The 21287-nt window shown below is 35.9% G+C and overlaps 2 protein-coding genes and 1 long non-coding RNA gene across 5 annotated transcripts; 2 read left to right on the forward strand and 1 right to left on the reverse strand.

Moving 5' to 3' along the window:
• The first annotated feature begins 1380 nt into the window (after positions 1-1380).
• On the forward strand, positions 1381-12761 carry LOC115482960. 3 transcript variants are annotated; one of them, XR_003944179.1, is made up of 2 exons: positions 1381-1736; positions 12372-12761. It is a non-coding gene; the product is annotated as an uncharacterized LOC115482960 (long non-coding RNA). The 3 variants fall into 3 exon arrangements; XR_003944178.1 differs by having other exon boundaries at positions 1382-1684; XR_003944180.1 differs by having other exon boundaries at positions 1688-1742.
• Positions 7986-11312, reverse strand: LOC111592712. The gene is made up of 9 exons (XM_023305099.2): positions 10883-11312; positions 10452-10556; positions 10248-10391; positions 9902-10013; positions 9699-9832; positions 9496-9636; positions 9206-9433; positions 8675-9136; positions 7986-8502 (listed from the first exon to the last, which is right to left on the reverse strand). Exons 1-9 carry the CDS (start codon positions 11087-11089, stop codon positions 8137-8139), a joined length of 1899 nt encoding a protein of 632 aa, XP_023160867.1. The 5' UTR covers positions 11090-11312; the 3' UTR covers positions 7986-8136.
• A 675-nt stretch (positions 12762-13436) lies between the features above and the next one.
• On the forward strand, positions 13437-15650 carry LOC111592713 (protein Tob1). Its single transcript, XM_023305100.2, has 5 exons — positions 13437-13672; positions 13726-13902; positions 13969-14426; positions 14532-15003; positions 15148-15650. Exons 1-5 carry the CDS (start codon positions 13520-13522, stop codon positions 15529-15531), a joined length of 1644 nt encoding a protein of 547 aa, XP_023160868.2. The 5' UTR covers positions 13437-13519; the 3' UTR covers positions 15532-15650.
• Positions 15651-21287: the final 5637 nt, after the last annotated feature.

Consider the following 21287-nt stretch of genomic DNA (forward strand, 5'->3'; position numbering starts at 1 on the left):
TTTGTTCGTCAAGTTTTCAGACTGCCCTCGTCTGTTGGGTATTATTCGACTGGCTGTTCTGATTGTTCGCATATTAATCCCAAAACTATAAAGTTAAGTAATTGGATTCTTGTCTATTTGTTGGTACTATTACGAAGTTATATAGAATATATATGTGCATCTCGACCCACAATCAAATGTACGTGCTTAACTATATATATGTATATGTATGTATGTATTTGTCTCTTATCCTGACAAACCATAAATATGCTATTTGATGTAAGGACCTTACCTATAATACAAGCGAGACGAAAGAAAACAAAAACATAATAAAATAAAATGATATAGTTCGATTCTAAGGTAAACCTAATTGAATTCCACATTGAATGTAATTGGGCTCTTCCTTTATCAATCAGCAAACACTTTTTTTTCGCTAAAAATAAAATATACATATTTGTGATATATACACCTACACACTACTACTATGATAATTGTGTATGTTTTTTTTTTTAACTTTTTTTTGTCTTAGGCTATAATATTAAATTATTGTACCATATTAGATATTCCTTGAAAGCCGATTCATATAAATATTTTTGTATGCATGTAATTCCTTATAAATAAATATATATATAATCTATATATATATATGTCTATGTCTAACTGGATCTACATATATGTGTATTAGTGTATGTATGTACCTCTCTGACAATGATAAATAAATAAACCTATCCAAAGCACACAAAATTAAGTTAAATTTCAATTTTATTATGTAAAATGTGAAAATCTATTCATGCAGGCATAGAGGGGCAGGACTATGTGTCACACATACAAATGTATATATAGCATAAGCGTTTGCCCTTTTCAGGACATTTTAGTATGTCAGTTGTTATATACATGTGTGTGTTATGTATGCACTTTCGTTTCGGTGAGAAAGTTCCCTGGGTACAAAACCTTCGTTGTGTTGGGGTTGTCCTACGCTTTCTTTTTTTTTACTACGTCCCTAAGCTTTCAACATATACATATACACAGAGTTATGCATGCAGCCTTCCCTGTACGTGTGTGTGTGTGCGTGAACTACAAAAGCACACAATATTATGATAAAACAAATTTAGCCATCGTAGCTGTCAGGCAAAAGCACAATAAGTGAGAGAGAGCACTGCGTAAATGAGTGAGAGAGAGAGGGGGAGAGAGAGAGATAGAGGGCACGAGAACAGCTTAGAGCACTGCAAACGTTCGTGTGGCTAGTTCGTTTAGACACGAACATCGTCTGCACTTCGTTAGAAATGCAATTGTGTCAGTGTTTGTGATGGTGTGTGTGTGCGTGGTATGAGTGTGGGTGTATAAGCGCGTATTTGTTTGTTGCTGGCTGACTGAGTTTCGCGTTCGCGCGTCAATTCAGTTTCATTTCAGTTACTACAACGATTTCAAGACCTACGGACGTTCTACACGGCGTTGGTGGCGCGCGCTGCAATTAAGTAACGGGACAGAGCGTTTAAAAAAATACAATAAAAATACAACACTAACAAAAAAAGCTTAATATAAAAATACATAATTCAGCTTAAATACACAGAACAATATCAAAGCAAATGTAATAACTCAGCCGTATTACACAACTCGACGACTCTCGCTCATCGTAATAAACAACGACGACCACAACAGCAACAGCAACACCAACAACCATCATTCAACATAATAAATACGTTTGGTATATGCTCAAATAAATACATCAAATTGTGTTGTGATATCTAAAGCTAAATGTAAATGTTAGTTTTACTGTTCTTCTCTCATATGTTTTTTTATATATTTTTTTCTTAAGTAACTGTAATTTGCATTACAAATGCACATAGTATGTGTGTAAATGTGAAGATACATGTATATAAATACATACATACATACAGACATACATATACATATGCAGTATATAGACACTGTGTGATAACTAGAAAACGACAACAAAACGCATTCAGATACATAGAGTACACAAATTTCGAGTCCGAATGTCCCTGTCCCTGTCCCTGTCACCGTCCCTGTCTCTCTCCTTGGCCCTGCCGCTGTAGCAGAATCAGTTGCCGATTTGACTCCATTTCGTTTTCGTTATCGCTCAGTAGGCCACTGGAGCTCGTGTTCGTGCTTCGGCCAGCTGTTGAGGCTGTCGCCGCCCCCTCCCCCACAACTCTCAATCGCATCATGTCAACCCGAAACCCCGTCGCCAGAATGAATGCGGACACGTTCCATCAGCCAAGTACTGTTGTTGCCTCTAAGTTTTTTTACGTATTTGCTTCCCGTGCGCAGCAGCATTTTGGACGTCGTCACACACATACATTAATACATACGTACATATTGAAAATCAAGTGAATAAAACAAGTGCGTCCTCTCTTGCTCTCCCGCTCACTTATGGCCTGCTCTCGTTTCTGGCAGCAATTTGTCGTCATAGTCTGCACTCAGCTGTTAGCTGCTACGAGACTCGGTGAGCTATACGTAAATAGGTACACACATACATACGTATGCAAATGTATATCATACACATGTTTTTGCACCAGAAATCTAAATACTAAATACTCCTCTTATTATGTATTCAATACGATTTCGATCAACTAAAAATCCGTTTTAGTGTTGAAAAATTCTTTAGCTAGGTATGTATGTATATGGATAAACATTTAAGCATTTGTGAGAATGTGTGTGTGCATGTGTACGTACGTACAAACGTCATTTGACATATACGTATGTATGTATATACAGTCTACATACATAGAGTCGTGGGCGACTTGTGCATAGATATCTACAAATGTTAGATGTGATACAAACGTACAGATATACATATCTACATTTGTTCATATTTACGTATTTGTCGTTTCAATTTTCATGTGTGTAGAGATAAAAAAATCATGTGCTTTAGTTTTGCTGTCACTTATAATAGGTACATTAGTACCTACACATATATATATTTATATATTTGTATATCATAGCACATGCATGCATATACATGTTTATTGTAAGCACACAAAAGCAGACAAAATTAGCAGCAACGAATAGTTGCCCATTGTATTAACGTTGAGTAACATCAGCTGTTTTCCACTACGATATTTGCCAATAACGTGCGTGCATTTTGTTATTGACAACAACGAGCTCTGATAACAACAAAATTGTACGAGCAAAACATTTTTAATTGTGGCAAATTGATAGAAATATACTTTGGCACAGTGGTAAGGCTCTGGACAAAACATGCTCAAAAGCACATACAAAACGCGCGCACACACACACACGCAGACACATACACCAATATTATACGCACGCACGCAGATGTAAACACATGCAAACGCTGTCAGCTGTTTTGTGTTGTTATGCCAAATTGTCTTCAGCAAAATTTTTGCTTGCCTGCTGATGATGACGATGTTGCCGTTACTCCTGCTAGATGCAGGAGAGAGAAGCGGGGTAGATAGCTTTACAGCGAATACAGCAAAACGTAAATAAGCGACAGCCGTTTGTGGGTATGCGTAAGCGGAAGCAGAGCAGCATGAGTGTTGCTGTCTCTACTTGTGCCTCTCTTTGGGTGTGCGTTCCTTTGCATTCATATTAGTGTGGTACATGTTCTTGGGGGCAAATGAGAGGCAAACGCTGCTCAATGTTGGGACAAGTCAGTGAAAAATATTTCCCATCATATCTAGTGAAAAATAATTTAGTGTATTTTCGATTTTGTAATATTAAGTACACAATCAGGTGCTTATGAGCGCGCGCGTGTGTGTGTGTGTTTGTATGTGTGTGAGTGTACTTGTATGTGTGTGTGCTTTGCGTCCACTCAATTTTTAAAGATGTGCTAAACAGCGAATAACCTAAAAGGAATTATGCAATGAATAGAAAAAAGGCTTGCGCTTAACTGTTTCTTTTTCTTTTGTGTAAGTGAAAAGCAACACACACATATATATACATTTAAAACTCACATAAAACCTATGTAATGATGTAAATGCGAAAGTGCAACGCTCAAGATAAACAACGAAAAGATTGAACAACAAAAACAGCGACATTTATTGGCAAGCAAAATGAACAAAAAATCAGCTGCACAAATGCACTCACACATAAGTAAATATAAATATACATGTGTACATATATGTATGTAGGTATTAGTGTACAAAGGTACATCAAGTTTGCCATTAATTTGTATTTATGTAATCGTCAATTGCTCTCTGTTGAGAGTTTTGTGTCAGCTGCAGAAGCACAGTTAAAGTAAGGGAATTCGAGCATTTGTTGAAAACTGCAACAACAACTATGCAAACACACACACATACAAATACATGCATGAACAGCGTGATGTAACAACAACAACAAACGTTTCTGACACTGACATGTGAACTGGATTACACATATTATTGGCAGCATAAAGAAACAAACAAGAATAACAAAACAGCAATAGCAAAAAAATCCCCAACAAAACAAAAAAACGTCCTCCCCCTTTATATACAGACATGCATGCATACATACAAGCATATTAGTCTGTACGGTCTGCATGTGTAAGTATGTATGTATGCATATACCAATATGGTTTTACGTACGCTCTAATTATCGACAAACAAGCTATTTGAAGGCCACTCAGATAGATCCGTAGACGTCTAGCGATAGGAGTGTGGCATATGCATTGCCTTACCTTCCCATTATCACGGCGTATTCATAATCGACGGCTTAAGAGTTAATTAACTTAAAGCTATCTAATTGGAGAAACCAGAAATCAACAGCAACATCAATAACAACAACAATAATAATAATGACAATGACAACAAATACTCTAACACTTTTAATTGACTGCACGACAATGTCATAATATCACGCAATTTCAAAGCCAACCCATTTGTAAACACTTTGTCGTGCCCTACGCCACAATATGCTATATGCCACATAACGGTATTGCTGCAAAAGTTTCTAGACCACAAACAAAAAAAAATTACGCAAACAAAAGTACTGTAGACGTGAAGGCTCCGCTAGCCAATACCCTATATACGGCTCAAATTGTAGTCAAGGTGAACAGTTTTAGCTTCTAGTACATCTCAGCAATATATATTTTATAAACATTAAACTTCCAATTAATCAATTCATCAAGAGTATATAATATATACAAATATACAATATCAGAGTTGTCGTGATTATGCGGCCTGTCTACCTAATGAATATGCCCTTCCCTGCACATTTTTAATTCTTACAGGGTATAATACTATAACGGCATAAAAATAGCACAGAAGTAAGGGACATTGTAAGGGAATTATATTTAAATGAAATTTCCCTTTCAAGGGTCTCAATAAATTGAAGCTTAAAAGGAAATTTTGAAATTTAAAAAAAAATTATTTTCAACTAAATTTATAACGTTTCTGTTCTGAAAGATTTTAATTTGTTAATTATTAATACCAATTTATACTGCATTTTCATAAACCATGTTTTTATGGAACCCGGATACTTAATAAGTGTGATAAAAAAGCAACAATTTAATTGAAAAGATAAGCTGCTTGAAATTTTGATTTTGGTCATGGGGAACCTTTTGCTCAGAAATGATTAAAAAAATCCCCATCATATGACCAAAGGGGAAGGTTTGCTTTATGCAAACAGTCACAGTGAAAGCTCACTTGACGAACAAGTTGCGTTACACGGATATTACATTTTATCTTAAATCTGTCTCTTTTTGCTTTCGTATCTGGAATACGGTTCATTGGAAATTTTAATTTGTAACTTGCTGTGGTTAATGTTTTCCTTATTAGACAGATAGGACACAAATGTATGTTTGTATGTATGTTTCAATGTGCATATGTACATATGTGGTGTGTGGTGGCTTGTGTGTGCGCTCAGCAGAGCTTTCACCGTATATGGTTACATGCATAGCTTTGAAGTGTGTTGTATGTCCGTTGGTTCTATAAATAAATTTCGCTTGAAGTATATTTGGACATTCAAAAGCATTTTGACAATTTGTTGCACACAGCAACCAAGCAGATAATCATCATCAACAAACCAACCCACCAACCCTCCCTCCAATGACGATGTTGATTTTGATGATGATGAACACGCTTCCAGCCAACATAAAATGCCATGTGAAAGTAAACACAACAACATCTGCGCCTCTCTCGCTCGACTCTCAGCCATTGCTCTTGTTCTTGCTCTTGCTCTCGCTGTAGCACTCTTTCAGCGGCGTCAACGCCGCCGTCGCTGTCGTCGTGGTCGTCGGCTGCTCTTTGCCACACAATAAAAATCAATAAAATCTGGGCCACCAGTTTTAAAGGTTGATTTAAAAGGTATGGCGATGCCACTTTGACCCAACTCTGCACACATGCATGAGTACATACACAGGCACACACAAATATATATATAGACCGACCTACCCACCTTCTCATACATTATGTGGGGGAGTGTGTATGTATCTTCGTCTATAAATAAACAATAATGAACTGTCAACATCCGGATGTTGCCTACCCAGAGGGGCTTTATTAATTACGACCATCTGGCAACTCTCTATATTGCACTACGTCAATGAGACTTGTCTGCATCTTATGTAGCGACATGTGCCTACATGCTCATAAAAGTGAAAATTGAGCTTTTTCAAGTTCACACACACAAGCATGCATACACATTCATATATATACATGCATAGCTCTATACTTATACATATGTATGTATGCAATACTCTATTTCTACTATGGCTAAATGTTGAGCTGGAATTAAGCTTTCTTAGGGGTACTTTTGCATATGCTTTCTTGTCCTTAATACGTCTATCAATCACATACAGCTAAATCAGAGACTATAAAAAAAACAAATGGCTTAAATCATATTTTACAGTATATGCTCATATGAATAAATATTCTAAAATAAATATATTAGGACTTTGACATTTTTAATCGTATATCGTAAAACGTATGTCTTCCATATTTAATAATATTTTCTGAAGCACCACTTCATTAGTAACTCATATATAAATACTCGTAATTTGCCAAATTTATTTAAAAATTGTTGTTAAATATAATCTATTTAAACTTCAATTCATTATGTATACTTCAATTAATTATATATATTAATATATTTGCATAGCGAAATATTAACAAAAAATTCTTTAAACTGAGACTTGACCACATAAATTGAATTTACTGATTTAAATAATTTTGTACTTCGTTTGGTATCAGAGGGTATACGCACATCGGTGTTTACTTTGCTTGTGCTTGCTTGGTATTTGGCCGTGTGCATGTCTGTGAGCGTGGCTATTATTAAGCTAAGTTTCCCATAGCGCTGAGCTTTGAGACGCACGGCCTTCAGCCAGTACGCGTCTAGAGCGCAGACTTGCACATATATACAAATACATGCATATGTATAGCTATAATTCTCTATATACACAGCAATGCATTTAACACAGCTGCAAAAGCGCGATTAAGCTGTACATGCATCCGTATACATATACATATAGCCATGCATAGCTGTGGCTGTGTGCGTACCGTTTTAAATGTCATTGCGCATACGCACCAGCAATTTGAGCAACAAGAACAGCAGATTTTGCTCTTGCTCTTTCGTTCGTATTCGTCTTTGCTCCAATTATGAACTGCAGGCAGAGCCAAAAAAAAGAAAACAACACCAGACAAGCATTTCGCTATTTATTCTTTGCTCTTTCGTTCGTTCTCGTCTTTGCTCCAATTACGAACATGCAGTTCGGCTTTCGCTCTCACCTGGACTAGTTTTTAGCTGCTCTCTTTGGATGGCCATGGTTAACCTATATTCACGGCTGACATTTAGGTGCATCGTGTCGGGCACTTGTCTGCAACTGAATGACGTCGCTAACTACCTCTGTGTGTGTGTATATATGTATATATACATAAGTGCAAATAGAGGCCGTTTTTATGAGCTTTTAAAATATTCATTGAATAGAAGAATCCGGGGATTCGCAATTAGCGTGAGAGATAACAAATACTTAATTAGCCTAATGATTGATACAGAATTCTTATAGATTTACCGATTTACCGCCTTGTCATGGATTTTATAAACGTCAGGTCAGGAATTTAATAATTTATTGCATCGGACTGGGTTACACATGGTAAATGATAGACCTAACTGCACTAATTTTGATATCTGATAAATACTGTCGTTTCTGTTTGCTGTTGTTTGGGCAGACAAATAATTTGGATGGCCAAAGTATCGATTTGCTTAAATATTATCTCGGGTCTCAACAATGCGACAAAGAATGGGTATATCTTCTGGCTGTGTACTATTGACGCTATTTTCATTCAATGTGCTCTGTACATAATCCCGCTTGAATTTCTCCCAGCGGCGTGTTTTCAAAAAGTGACTGAATAGCTCCTCGCGTGACGGTATATTCGTTTCCAGCGAGAATTTGCGTCGCAGCCAGATATGACCCGGATTCTGCGCCTCAGCCATTAGCCAATAGCGAGGCAATAGCAGACACTGTACCACGGTGCGGGCCATTATAACACGATGAGTAATTTTTTCGCCCAGACCAAAGATACCGCCATAGGTCAAGGAGCCGACGTCTATGAAATGCGTCTCTGAGGGCTATCGAAAAGATATGTATATATATATATATATAAATAAGACAAGTAGAAAAAATCTGGTCGTGCGTGACCGACTAGAAGATACCCTGGCTAGAACGACTCAGCCTGATCAAGAATACCTATAGCACGCCCTCTGCTGCCTCTACACCTTCAGTGCGCCCGAAATAACTAACCTTATTTATCAAGGGCCCCTTCTCTTTTTCATAATTTGCACAATAGACCGACGACTGCGCGCTCAAGCTTTCCGCTGCTTCATCACCAGATGTATCCACATAATCTGTATTGTAAACAGTTACAACTCTGCTCGATTTATCACTGTTTCTATCCATGGATTCCGCCGGAGAACTTGATTCGGAAAGTTTCGACGATGATCTATGCTCGAGGGAATCCGTTTGGGTTTCGAATAGCTCGAATTCTTCATCCAGATAAGACTCATCGGTGGTAGACGAGAACGTACTGATGTGCTCCTCGCTGGTCACTTTCTCAGATTGAACTAGTAGGGAACGCTTCGATTTACTTGTTGTTAGTCGCTTACTTAAGGCATGCGATTTCTTTCGATCACGTCCGACAACAGGTTCATTGCTAAGACCAAATCCGCAGGCAATTTCAATTTCTCGCAGACCCGTTATGCGCTTCTAAACATATGCAAATAGTTTGATGAATCTATGAATTTCGCATAGCTAGACCTTGATCTATGTATATACCGCTTTTTTTTGCTCCACTGTCTCGTCGTCCATGTCCGATGAAGATGCCAATAGCTCACTGAGATTGAATTTCGATCCGGACAACAGCTTGTCCCTCGTTTGCCCAACATCATGGAACGAGCTACTTAAAGATTTAACCGACCTGGTTGGATTCGCAAATATATCATTCTCGGACTCCTTGACAGTGACCAATTCATACGTTTTTGTGCCATCCGGCTTGATTACTTGCTAACCATATGATAAAGCCAATAATATCATATGATCAAGATGCACATGTGTCGCATACTTACAAACATTTTGAGGCACTGTAAGACAACACACTCGCCGCTCAGTATGAAGTGAACGCAGCTGACGGCGCCCCTATCCTCTGAGTAAATCGAATGCAATGGATCGTATTGTTCCAGCTGGCAATAGGCGCATGCTCGGACAATCTGAAACAGATATATGTATATATAATATATAGTTATATTCATATAAATCTAATATGATTGACCTGTGCTTCAGTGAAAAAATTAAAATGTTCTACCGAACTTAATGCAGCTTTCTTCTGTTGCCATTGTTTTCGCATGAATTTACCCAAAACATCTTTGAACTCATCATCGGTTATGTACAAGACCTCACAGGGGTCTACGAATTTGGATGTCATTTAGTTTAGAGATTTCGCATTTGTTGACATTTCAGACTCTTAACACTTACTTAGCGTTACATAAGTGTTCAACCGCAGGCAGCTCTCGAGCATGGCCACGTCGCCTATGACATCGCCTCCACCCACGATTGCCTCGGAGACCATTACCATTTTCTTTGTTGTCTAGTAAATGAAAATTAGCGTAAGATAATGCTAATAAGATAATTGTGGCATGACCTAGAGCTTAGTTTAAATGTTATTTATTTCTCCCTCTTTCCAGATAGAGAGAAGAGCGAGAGTATAGAGGGAGAGAGAGAGAGAGGGAAAAGAATAGAGAGAGAGAAATACGTGTGTATGGATGGAGAGGATATAATATAAATGAAAAGAGATGAACAGAAAGAGATAAGCTGGGCTCACCTTGTCGTAGACAACTTTCTTCATTTCAATCTCACCAGATATCATGAAGTAAACCGTAATCGGTACATCATTCTGTCTTATTAGCACACGATCTTCTCCATAAGTGGCAAACTTTAAATACGGTATTAATCGCACTCGCAGTTTCTGTAGATCCAATATATATTGTTAACTGTTAAACAGGCATGTTATTAGCCAAACACTTACTGGCGGCAAATTGGCGAAGCATGGCAGAGCAGCTACAACTAGGCAGAGCTTCTTGCGCTCCTCTATAGTGCGTAACGTATGGGGAGTTCGTAGCAAGGTTTTCTCCTATTCCAAATTAAAAAGTAAATAAGAAATTGGTAATTAGTTAGGAGAACATAAGTTGCTTATAATAAATTAACTATCGTAAATCGAATATCGTATTTCGAATATCGTAAATCGAATATCATAAATAGAATATCGTAAATCGAATATTGCAAATCGAATATCATATTTCGAATATTATATTCCGAATATCGTAAATCGAATATCGTAAATCGAATATCGTAAATCGAATATCGTAAATCGAATATTGCAAATCGAATATCATATTTCGAATATTGTATTCCGAATATCGTAAGTAATATCGTATATCGCAAATCGTATATACTTACCGCCACTGTTAACAGTCCCGTTTTGCGCTTCTGCCTGATGAGAAGAGCAACATTCTTCTTTGCATTCATCACGATGCCCTGTTCCTCGCTATCATCCAACCATTGTTTATTCAACAGTATAGCTAGCACCAATTTCTTGAAACGCAGTCGTGAATTTTTCTTGCGCATAATTTTATCATCTGCATCGCGAGTCCTTTTAGCTAGCATTGTGTCCGATTCGCAAACTTCCTGAAATTTTTTATCTTCCTTTCGCTAGATTTTTCAATTTTTTTCTAGTCTTTTGTATTTTAATGTGTTTTTTGTGTTTCTTGTTTCTTGGTTTTTTTGTGTTTTTTGTGTGCTTCTGCTTAAGTATACTTTATTTTAACCATGTCGACGAGCTTACGAGTGTTCAATTAATGAAGGGTTTACCTGAAATACACATCAAATGAATCGAGTGCTTTGATGTAAATCTTTTTTAGAATGAAAACGCAAATTTTCTGGTTTTCTTTTCTGCATTGCTCATGGCCCATGAAGCTTTAAAATCCCTTTGACTTAGAATTATTATTTATTTCATTTCATTATTATTTATTAGTGAAAAAGAAAGACTTCAGTAGCGCCGTTCGCTCAGACATTGACTTATAATATTTCTCTCTCTTTCTATATGTATCTCCCTTTGTGTTGCTTTTAATGTAATATCGTATTGCTTGACTCTTTGTCTCGCTCTCTGTTTTTCTTGCCGTGTCACTTTTGCGCCTTCTTTCGCAACTTACTCTCTCTGTTTCTCTGCTACTCTTCGCTTTGCTTTCTCTCTCTCTTTGTATTTCACTTTGTATCTCTAACTCTCTAACTCTCTATCTTTCCATCTCCCTATCTCTCTCTCTGTGTGTGTCTCTTCATTTCGTCTGCTTTTGTACCGCTTTTTGTCTCTCTCTCTCTCTGACTTTCACTTTTTTAACTTTTGTCTCTTTCCTTGTCTACATCTTAGAGTTAGTCTCTTCTTCTTTCTCTCTCTTTCTTACTAACTCACTCTTTCTCTCGCTCACTCTATCTTTCTCTCTCTCTCTCATTCTCCCTCTCTCTCGCATTCTCACTCTCTCTCTCTGTCGCATTCTCACTCTCTCTCTCTGTCGCATTATCTCTATCTCTCTCTCACTCTCTTTCTCTCTTTTGCTCTCTCTCTCTCTCTCTCTCTCTCTCTTTCTCTTTCTCTTTCTCTTTATCTTTATCTCTATCTCTATCTCTCGCTCTTTCCCTCTTTTTTTCTCTCTTGACAAATTTTTACCGTTACTCGGTTTAAAAATGTTCGCCTCTCTATTCGATTTTCATCTGATCAAGTTAAGCTCAAGTTACATAAAAACAAACAAACCGAATAATATATAATATTATATGATTATTGGAAAAACTAGTTTTTAAATATCACAAAATGTTTATTTTTTAATATTATATAGTTTATATATATTTTTGATCGAACTAAAAGTTAATGTATTTTCTTATCCATTTTTTACAGGTACATAAAATATAATCTTATAATCGAGATCGAACATAGTCAAAGCCAATAGACTGCCAAGAGCAATAGAAGCAATACATATGTAGATATATATATATAAACATATAAACATACATACATACACACATAGAGACAGAGAGAGAGAGAGAGAGAGAGAAAGAGAGATGTATCGTTAAGGTATCAAGCAGCCACACACATCTGTGCATCCATATACATATATGTATATAGTATATATGCTGAGGAGACGCGTCTAGTTGCCAATGCCCGAAAAGTCAACTGAATGGGGCACACTTAGCAAACCGAAAATAAAGCACACAATTCTCATTTGACACAGAGAAACAGTTTGATAAATATATTCAATACAGCGTGCAATACACAACAACAAAAAAACATACATTAGACATACGGAAAACGACAAAAAACACAAAAAAAAAAATAAAATACACACGCACAGACACACATATGCACACTCACACACAGACACACACACGGCACAAAAAACGAGAAAAATTGGAAAAAACAAAAACAATAACAAAAACAGAAACCAAAACAAAACATAAAGAAAAGCAAATAGAAAAAAAATTATTAACAATTGCTAAAAAGTTTTTCGACCAGACAAAAACTAAAGAAAACAAAATAAAATAAAAGAAACCAAATAAAATATATTCCAAATTGTTAACAAGTGAAACGCTTCATAAACAACAAAAATAAATAAATTAATTTGACTGCCTGCCTCGTACAAAGCCAAAACGTTCTAGAAAAAAACCTTTTTTTTGCAACTTTCGTAATTCGTGATTTTTGACTGCAAGAGTGGAGAGCGCAGAGAGCAGAGAGAGAAAGAAAGAGAAAAAGAGAAAAAGAGAAACAGAGGCAGAGAGAGAGACAGACAGATACAGATACAGATACAGACACACACAGAGAGAGAGAGAGAGAAAGCGAGATAGATATATATATATATATCCATATATATAATATATAACTATATACATATATATAGTTTATAAATATATACATATATATATATATATATATACATATATATATATGTATATATATATATATATATATTTATAAATGCATATATATATATAGTAGATCAAGCGTAGATCGTGTAACACAGCTTGCGGAGCTCGGGGGCTGCCATCAAAATGCATATTGAAATACAAGTGGCTCTGAACTTTGTCATTTCGTATCTGTATAATAAACTGCCCCGACGTCGTGTGAACATATTTGGTGAGGAGCTGGAGAAGGCGCTGCGCGACAAGTTTCAAGGCCACTGGTACCCGGAGAAGCCCTTCAAGGTGCGTCCAGCTGCCCGAATCCATGTCGATATCTAATCAATTGTCTGTTGCAGGGCTCGGCGTATCGTTGTCTCAAAACTGGCGATCCCATTGACTCGGTGCTGGCGCGCGCTGCTCGCGAGAGTGGCGTGCCCATAAGCGATATACTGGAGAACTTGCCCAACGAGCTGTCCGTCTGGGTGGATCCGGGCGAGGTGTCCTATCGCATTGGCGAAAAGGGCGCTGTTAAGGTGAGCGAGCAAGCAGCAGGCGACACTCTCTCCGTCCGCATGGCTAATATGTATCCTTCTCCATAGATACTCTATACGGAGAACAATGATAATCCGGAGGAGAGCCATTCGGCGGATCGTGAGGTTACCAAAACGTTCAATCCGGAGGCGCAATGCTTTCGTCCCATCGATGTGGTCAATACGACCATGAACAATCTGAGCTTAAGTCCCAAGGCATTGCCGTTGCCATTGCCATTGCCGTTGCCATTGCCGCTGCCGCTGCCATTGCCATTGCCGTCGTCGGGTTCGTCGCCACAGTCGGCCGCCTCCAGTGGGTCGCCAACCTACAAGGGCAGTCCGAATCCCAATGGCGGTGGCTCGAGCGGTGGCAGCAGCAATGCCACAGCCAGCGCCACAGCCACCGCCGCTGCGACTGCCTTCGTGCAGCGCGCTGCCCAGGCACCGCTCACATTCACCACGGCGACCTTTGCCCAGACGAAATTCGGCAGCACCAAACTGAAGACTAGCTCCAAGCGTACCAACAGGTGAGAAAGAAAGAGAGAGAGAGAGAAAGCACGTGAGAGAGTGTGAGAGCAAGAGCAAGCCTTATATCTATAAACTGTTTCATTCATCAATATCATCTCATACAGCAGCTCGTATCGCATGTCGCCCACTGAATTCTCCAACTATATCAAGCAGCGCGCGATGCAGCAGCAGCTGCATCATGGACACAGCGTTGGCGGGTCGTCGACGTCGGCATTCGGCGGCCTGGATGCGGTCTCGCCGGCACGTTCACTGTCGCCCAATCCTCTGGCGCTGGGCGGCAATCCGAGTAATAACAGCAACGTAGCATCGACAGCTGCAGCCGATCCATTTTATTATCCAAATATTACAATGGGCCTGTATCCGCAATACAATGGACAGCGTGGTCTATTCGAGCCCCATTTTACTGCGGATGCGGGCAACCTTGGACTGTTTGGAGCCGGTGGAACAGCAGCAGCAGCAGCAGCAGCAGCAGCAGCAGCAGCGGCCGCCGCCAACGGTGCAGCAGCAGCAGCGGCCAGCAGCAATAGCTTCAGTACTTACCTGGAACCATGTTACTTTACCAATGGTCATGTCAATGTGAATGCCAATGCCACAGGTGCCACTTTGATCAATCAACAGCAGCAGCAGCAGCAGCAACAGCAACAGCAAAAGCAGCAGCAACAGCAACAGCAGCAACAGCAACAGCAGCAACAGCAACAGCAACAGCAACAGCAGCAACAGCAGCAACATCATCAGCAGCAACAGCATTTGGAGCATGCAAACAGCAGCGAGAGCTGCTTTGGCTTGGACACGGATTGCAGTGCCGTTGGCATCGAGGACGCGACCAATTCAGCTGTCGGCCTTGCTACTGGTGAATCGTCCACGGATAATAGCCCAATAGCCACGCCCACAGCTGGCATTGCAGCGAGCCTGAATGTGTCCAGCAGCGCTCAAGCTGTCGTCTCGACTGCCAGCCTAACGGCAGCGGCCACAAATGGCGGCAGCAATCAGCCGGACGGCAATACATCTTCTGCCAGCAATAGCAACAATAGCAAACTGATTGATGGACTGAGCTCGTTCTATGGCAGCGGCTCCACCTACCAGCAGCTACTGGTGGCCAACTAGAACCAGCTGAAATCGCTACGACAGCAATTCACAAGGGACGACAAAGGAGCGCTAACCGGAAATGCAATAGAAACCAACAAAAAGACGAAGGCGACAAATGTTCAAAGCAGCAGCAAAAGCAACAGCAAAAGCAAAAGCAACAGCAAAAGCAAAAGCAAAAGCAAAAGCAACAGCAAAAGCAACAGCAAAAGCAAAAGCAACAGCAACAGCAAAAGCAAAAGCAACAGCAAAAGCAAAAGCAACAGCAAAAGCAAAAGCAAAAGCAACAGCAACAGCAACAGCAAAAGCAAAAGCGACAGCAACAGCAACAGCAACAGCAACAGCAAAAGCAAAAGCAACATCAACAGCAATAGCAATAGCAATAGCAACAGCAACAGCAGCAGCAAAGGCAGCAGCAAAAGCAACAGCAATAGCAACAGCAATAGCAACAGCAACAGCAACAGCAACAGCAACAGCAATAGCAATAGCAATAGCAATAGCAACAGCAACAGCAGCAGCAAAAACAACAGCAAAGGCAGCAGCAAAAACAACAGCAAAGCCAACAGCAAAGCCAACAGCAAAGCCAACAGCAAAGCCAACAGCAAAAGCAGCAGCAAAAACAACAGCAAAAGCAAAAGCAAAAGCAAAAGCAAAAGCAAGCGGCCAAAGTCATCTTAACTTTAACTAGAGATAATGTTAAATGGGTCTGGCCCAACAAAAATTAATCTAGAGGAAGATATATATATATATATATATATGTATGTATGTATGTATGTATGTATGTATGTATGTATGTATATATATATGTATATATATATATATATATGCATATATGTATATATATATATATGTATATGTATATGTTATATATATATATATATATATATATATATGCATATATATATATATATATGTATATAAAGCAGGTCGGAAGAGAGTATGTGCTGGATGGGAGGTAACAAGGGAAGCGAAGCGAATGACATGAGAGAGAGACACACAGAGATACAGAGAGAGAGAGAGAGACAGACAGAGAGAGAAAGAGAGAGAAAGAGGGAAAGAGAGGGAGAGAGAGGGAGAGGGAAAGAGAGGGAGAGAGAGGGAAAGAGAGGGAAAGAGAGGGAAAAAGAGGGAGATAGAGAGACACAGACAGACAGACAAACAAACAAACAAAGATAGAGAGACGACACATGTACATGTATGTATGTATGTATGTATGTATGTATGTATGTATGTATGTATGTATGTATGTATGTATGTATGTATGCGTATGCATATATATACATGTGTGTGTTTGTATAGCCAGAGCCAATGTCACTGTATCCCTTTTGTAAACTCTATACCAAACTCAAGCATGTATTACTAAACAACAACAAACAGACAAAGCAACTCTCAAGCAACAAATAAGCAGAAAATATACAAAATAAATAGATCGTGTATATATATATATATATATGGAAAGCTCTGCTCTGTACTTGATTCGATGTGCATATATATATATATATATATATATATATATGAGTATGTGTGTGTATGTAGACATATTTATTTTGTTATCCACATATGTACTATGTGTATATATATAGTACGATTTAGGTATATATATATATATATATATCTAAGATTTAAAGCACGACATTAAAGTAAATTAACAACTAGAAACGAGATCCTTTTTAGAATTTCTAAACTAATTGTTTTCCAATTGTTATATATATATATATATATATTCTATATAAATGAATGAAAGAAAGAAGAAATCATGAAAAAAATCAAAAATAAGTTAGATAAATCCTCTGACATTAAGTTTTTTAATTAGCCATAAGTTCTGTTTTTTGTATCAAGTGAAGCAAAAAGTTGTTAAATTACAACATATGAAATGTAACACAAAATGACATATGATCGATGTGGACATACCCTGTGAAGTCTAGCTAAGCAGCCCAACTCTCTCACTCTCCATATATATATATATATATATCGAGGGATATATAGTCATATGCTTAACTGATATTAAGTTGCAAGTTCTTATAGCTGGTCTGACTGCCAAGTTCTCAATGTTTCTTTTCGTTTCTGTCATTCTCACATTATCTTTTACCAGCTCTTCTTGGCTTTGCCTTTCTCTAGGGTATGTCGCAGTCTGCTCTATATATATGTATGTATGTGTGAGTGCGTGCGTGTGTGTGTGTAATACTATTTGACTTTATTTTTTTTATATGTATGTATATCTATTTTTATATGAACATTTGTAATTTTTATAAAAAAAACAACAACAAACAAACAACAACAAACAACGTAAAGTAAAAAAACAATTTTACACTTTTTATACGGGCTTACGTAATATACCTTGTGCTATATAAATGTTTACTTTAATTTCCAAAAAAGAAAAAATGAAACCAAAAAAAACACAAACTGAAAAATGAAAAACAAAAAAAAGCATTTTTATTTATATAAATTAAAATATATGAAACATGCACATATATATAGATGTATATGTGTGCGTGTGTATGTGTGGGTGTGTGTGTGTAGTGTATGTGTGTGTGCGTGTAGCTATGTAATCTAACCTAACATATGTTATGTATATACGATAAACTCTAATTTAAATACGCTAACCGAATTCGAAATTAAGATAAATCATATTAAATATATATGCATATGTATATATATATATATATATAAATAAGAAACTACGGTCAACAAATTCCTTCTAAATGGCAAAATGTTAAATTATTCTATAAATATATATATTTTTTATTATAATTTATTTAGTTGAAAATCCTAAAAATTCATTGTACCTACACACACACACCCACACAGACACAGATGGTATGTATGTGTGTGCGCGCGTGTGCGTGTGTGTGTGTACCTAAAACTTACCACTGAAATGGAAATTTAAAGAAACATTTAAGTACCTTAAACACGCTTCTAACTAACTGTATAACTAACTAACTAACTATTATGATGCGAGTGCAAATGATTTGTCTATGAAAACTCATTTCGATCATGATAGTACGAAAAGTACCTACAAAGCAAGCAAAAACCAAAATGCATTCACAATATGATACGAAAAAACTAGAAAAAAAAAACAAACAACTTTTAGATAAACTAGAATAATACTTACAATTTTGTACTTTTATATATATATATATATATATGTATATATATATATATATATGTATATATATATATATATATATATATATATATATATAAACAATAAAAAAGAGAAACATATGAATAGTTATATATATATATATATATATATATATATATATATATATATATATATATATATATATATATATATATATATATATATATATATAAATATATATACATATATATATATATATCATGATTTGATGAATGTATAGCAAAATACTTAAAGTTTATAACGTTATTCAGTTATATTATAGCTCGATGTGTGTATACAACTAAGCTAGGCCTATGCGAAGAAGAAGTAAGAACCTTTTTTTTTTTGGTTTTTGCTAACTGAAATTAGGTAAAACAAAAAGTTTAGGCACTCTCCAATTGTGATAGAGTAGATAAATATATATATATATATATTGGAGATAGATCTATAAATCGGATGTAAGGGAGAAATACATAAATGCCTCTGTATGCCCCACTAATAAGTTCTAACCCACGACTGTACCTAGTACAGACCTATATATATAAAAAATATATATAAATGTATATATGTATGTACGTTAGACCCACAGAACGAAAGTATATTAATTATAGCAATATTGAAATTGAATAACAAACCTACCAAACAAACAAACAACAAGAAAACTACAACAATAATTAACAAAAAAAATTATAATAATTATATATGTAAATACATATATGGTCTAGTGAAGTATTCATAAAAAGTCTTATAAATAGAACGAAAAATATGGAAAAAAACAGAATTGCTCAACTTTAGTTAGTGTTACTAACTATCCACAGATTAACTATAAATATATATATATATATATATATATATATATATATATTTTATGATATGAACAACACACACACGCGCGCGCAATACAACACCAAGTATTGTACATCATAAAAAAAAAAAATATATATATATATATATATATATATACATAAATATATAAGATAGATACAGCTGTGTTCATGAAAATAGTAGTGCGACTCTTCAGGGCTTGAGAAAGAAAACCAAATGTGGTTGTTCATAAAAATAGTAGTGACTACTGAATTATGCGATTCTCAATGCATCTCTCTAAAATTCTCAAAAACACATGAATTCTGAGCGAAAGTAACAGAACTCATTTGTGGAAATATTTTAATGTTCTTTTTTCTTTAGTGTATGTTTCATATTGGGCAGCAGTACTATTTTCATGAACACAGCTGTATACGTATTCAAATAAGTTATGTACTTACATATATTCAGCCGAAACTAACAGAATTTATATTAAAAAAAAAAAAAATACAAAAGAATGAAAATTCAAATTTTTATCTGATTCTTCATGTCAAAAAAAGGAAAATTGAAAAAAAAAATATTTTTTTTATTTTGTACTTCGAAATGTGTTTCTATGTGAATATATGTATGTATGTATGTATGTATGTGCATGCATGTGTATGTATGTATATCAGTAAATGAAACATTTAGGTAGTTAGAAAATAATTCATTCATAATTATAAATATTTTTTACATAAAAAAAAAATATATATATATATATATATTATTTTTTTAGGTAACTTCAATTAAATTGCTAAGCTTTTTCAAAACATCTAAATGTCCATACAACTATAATTAAACATATGTGTGTATGTGCATGTATGTATGTGTACGTATATTAAACTGAATTTTTAGATATCCTTTTCAATGAATGTCTGTGTGAGTGTGTGTGTAAACAAACAAAACAAACAATGCTCTGCCATTTCATGCATACATATTAACATAAGTACAAGCAATCATATATGTGTGCATGTGTGATCTATGCGATAGTCAAAATAAAAATGTCCCATCCCCTTCCAGCTTCCTGTTCCAGTTCCAGTTGAGTTTTGAATTTGCCAAGCTAAGCATAAAAAACAAACACTTAGAAAAAATGTGAAAATAATGCTATACACACATACATATATATTTAATTATAAGTGTATGTTTTTTACTCAGACATATATATATATATATATATATATATATATATATATATATATATATATATATATATATATATATATATGTTTGTGTGCAACAATTAATAATTAAATAAATGCATATCAGTGAATACAATAAAGAGAAACAACAAATAAACATACATACATACATACATACACACATGCATACATATATTGAATTCAAAGTGCTATAGATGTATATATGTATGAATGTGTATGTACACAAAAATTAGTAAATAAAATATTCAATCAATTAAAACAAAACCAACAGCAAGAGAAAGCAAATCTAAAATTGTGTATATAAAAAAATTAAGTTAATATTGTAAATGTAACATATACATATACATATATGTATACATATATCTCTATATAAAGGAATATAGATTTATATACATACATATATGCATGTATTATGTATAGAAAAGTAATAACTTCCATATTGAGTATTTTTCATATTACCTTTAATAGAATAAAGATTATCGTATTATTCAAAAAAAATAATAATAATAACTTTTATTTTGTCATTGAAATATTTGTTTAAAGTGAGAAAGGTGTAGTAAAAGGATGTAACATAATTGTTCAAAACTAGTTCGGTTCATCAATAAATCAAGCTTCAAAGTGAACAGCGCAACACTCATTGCATGTACTTTAAC

This window comes from Drosophila hydei, unplaced genomic scaffold, assembly GCF_003285905.1.
Source record: "Drosophila hydei strain 15085-1641.00,03,60 unplaced genomic scaffold, DhydRS2 tig00000215-arrow-arrow-pilon, whole genome shotgun sequence".
In the NCBI taxonomy this organism is placed as follows: domain Eukaryota; kingdom Metazoa; phylum Arthropoda; class Insecta; order Diptera; family Drosophilidae; genus Drosophila; species Drosophila hydei.

Excerpts from the sequence above, each read along its gene's own strand:
- LOC111592712 (XM_023305099.2), bottom strand. The coding sequence starts at position 11,089 with ATGCTAGCTAAAAGGACTCGCGATGCAGATGATAAAATTATGCGCAAG. Across the intron at positions 9,833-9,901 it reads GAACACTTATGTAACGCTAA|ACCCCTGTGAGGTCTTGTAC; the intron begins GTAAGTGTTAAG and ends CCAAATTCGTAG. Across the intron at positions 9,637-9,698 it reads ATTTTTTCACTGAAGCACAG|ATTGTCCGAGCATGCGCCTA; the intron begins GTCAATCATATT and ends TATCTGTTTCAG.
- LOC111592713 (XM_023305100.2), top strand. The coding sequence starts at position 13,520 with ATGCATATTGAAATACAAGTGGCTCTGAACTTTGTCATTTCGTATCTG. Across the intron at positions 14,427-14,531 it reads AGCTCCAAGCGTACCAACAG|CAGCTCGTATCGCATGTCGC; the intron begins GTGAGAAAGAAA and ends CATCTCATACAG. Across the intron at positions 15,004-15,147 it reads TTACCAATGGTCATGTCAAT|CAGCAACATCATCAGCAGCA; the intron begins GTGAATGCCAAT and ends CAGCAGCAACAG.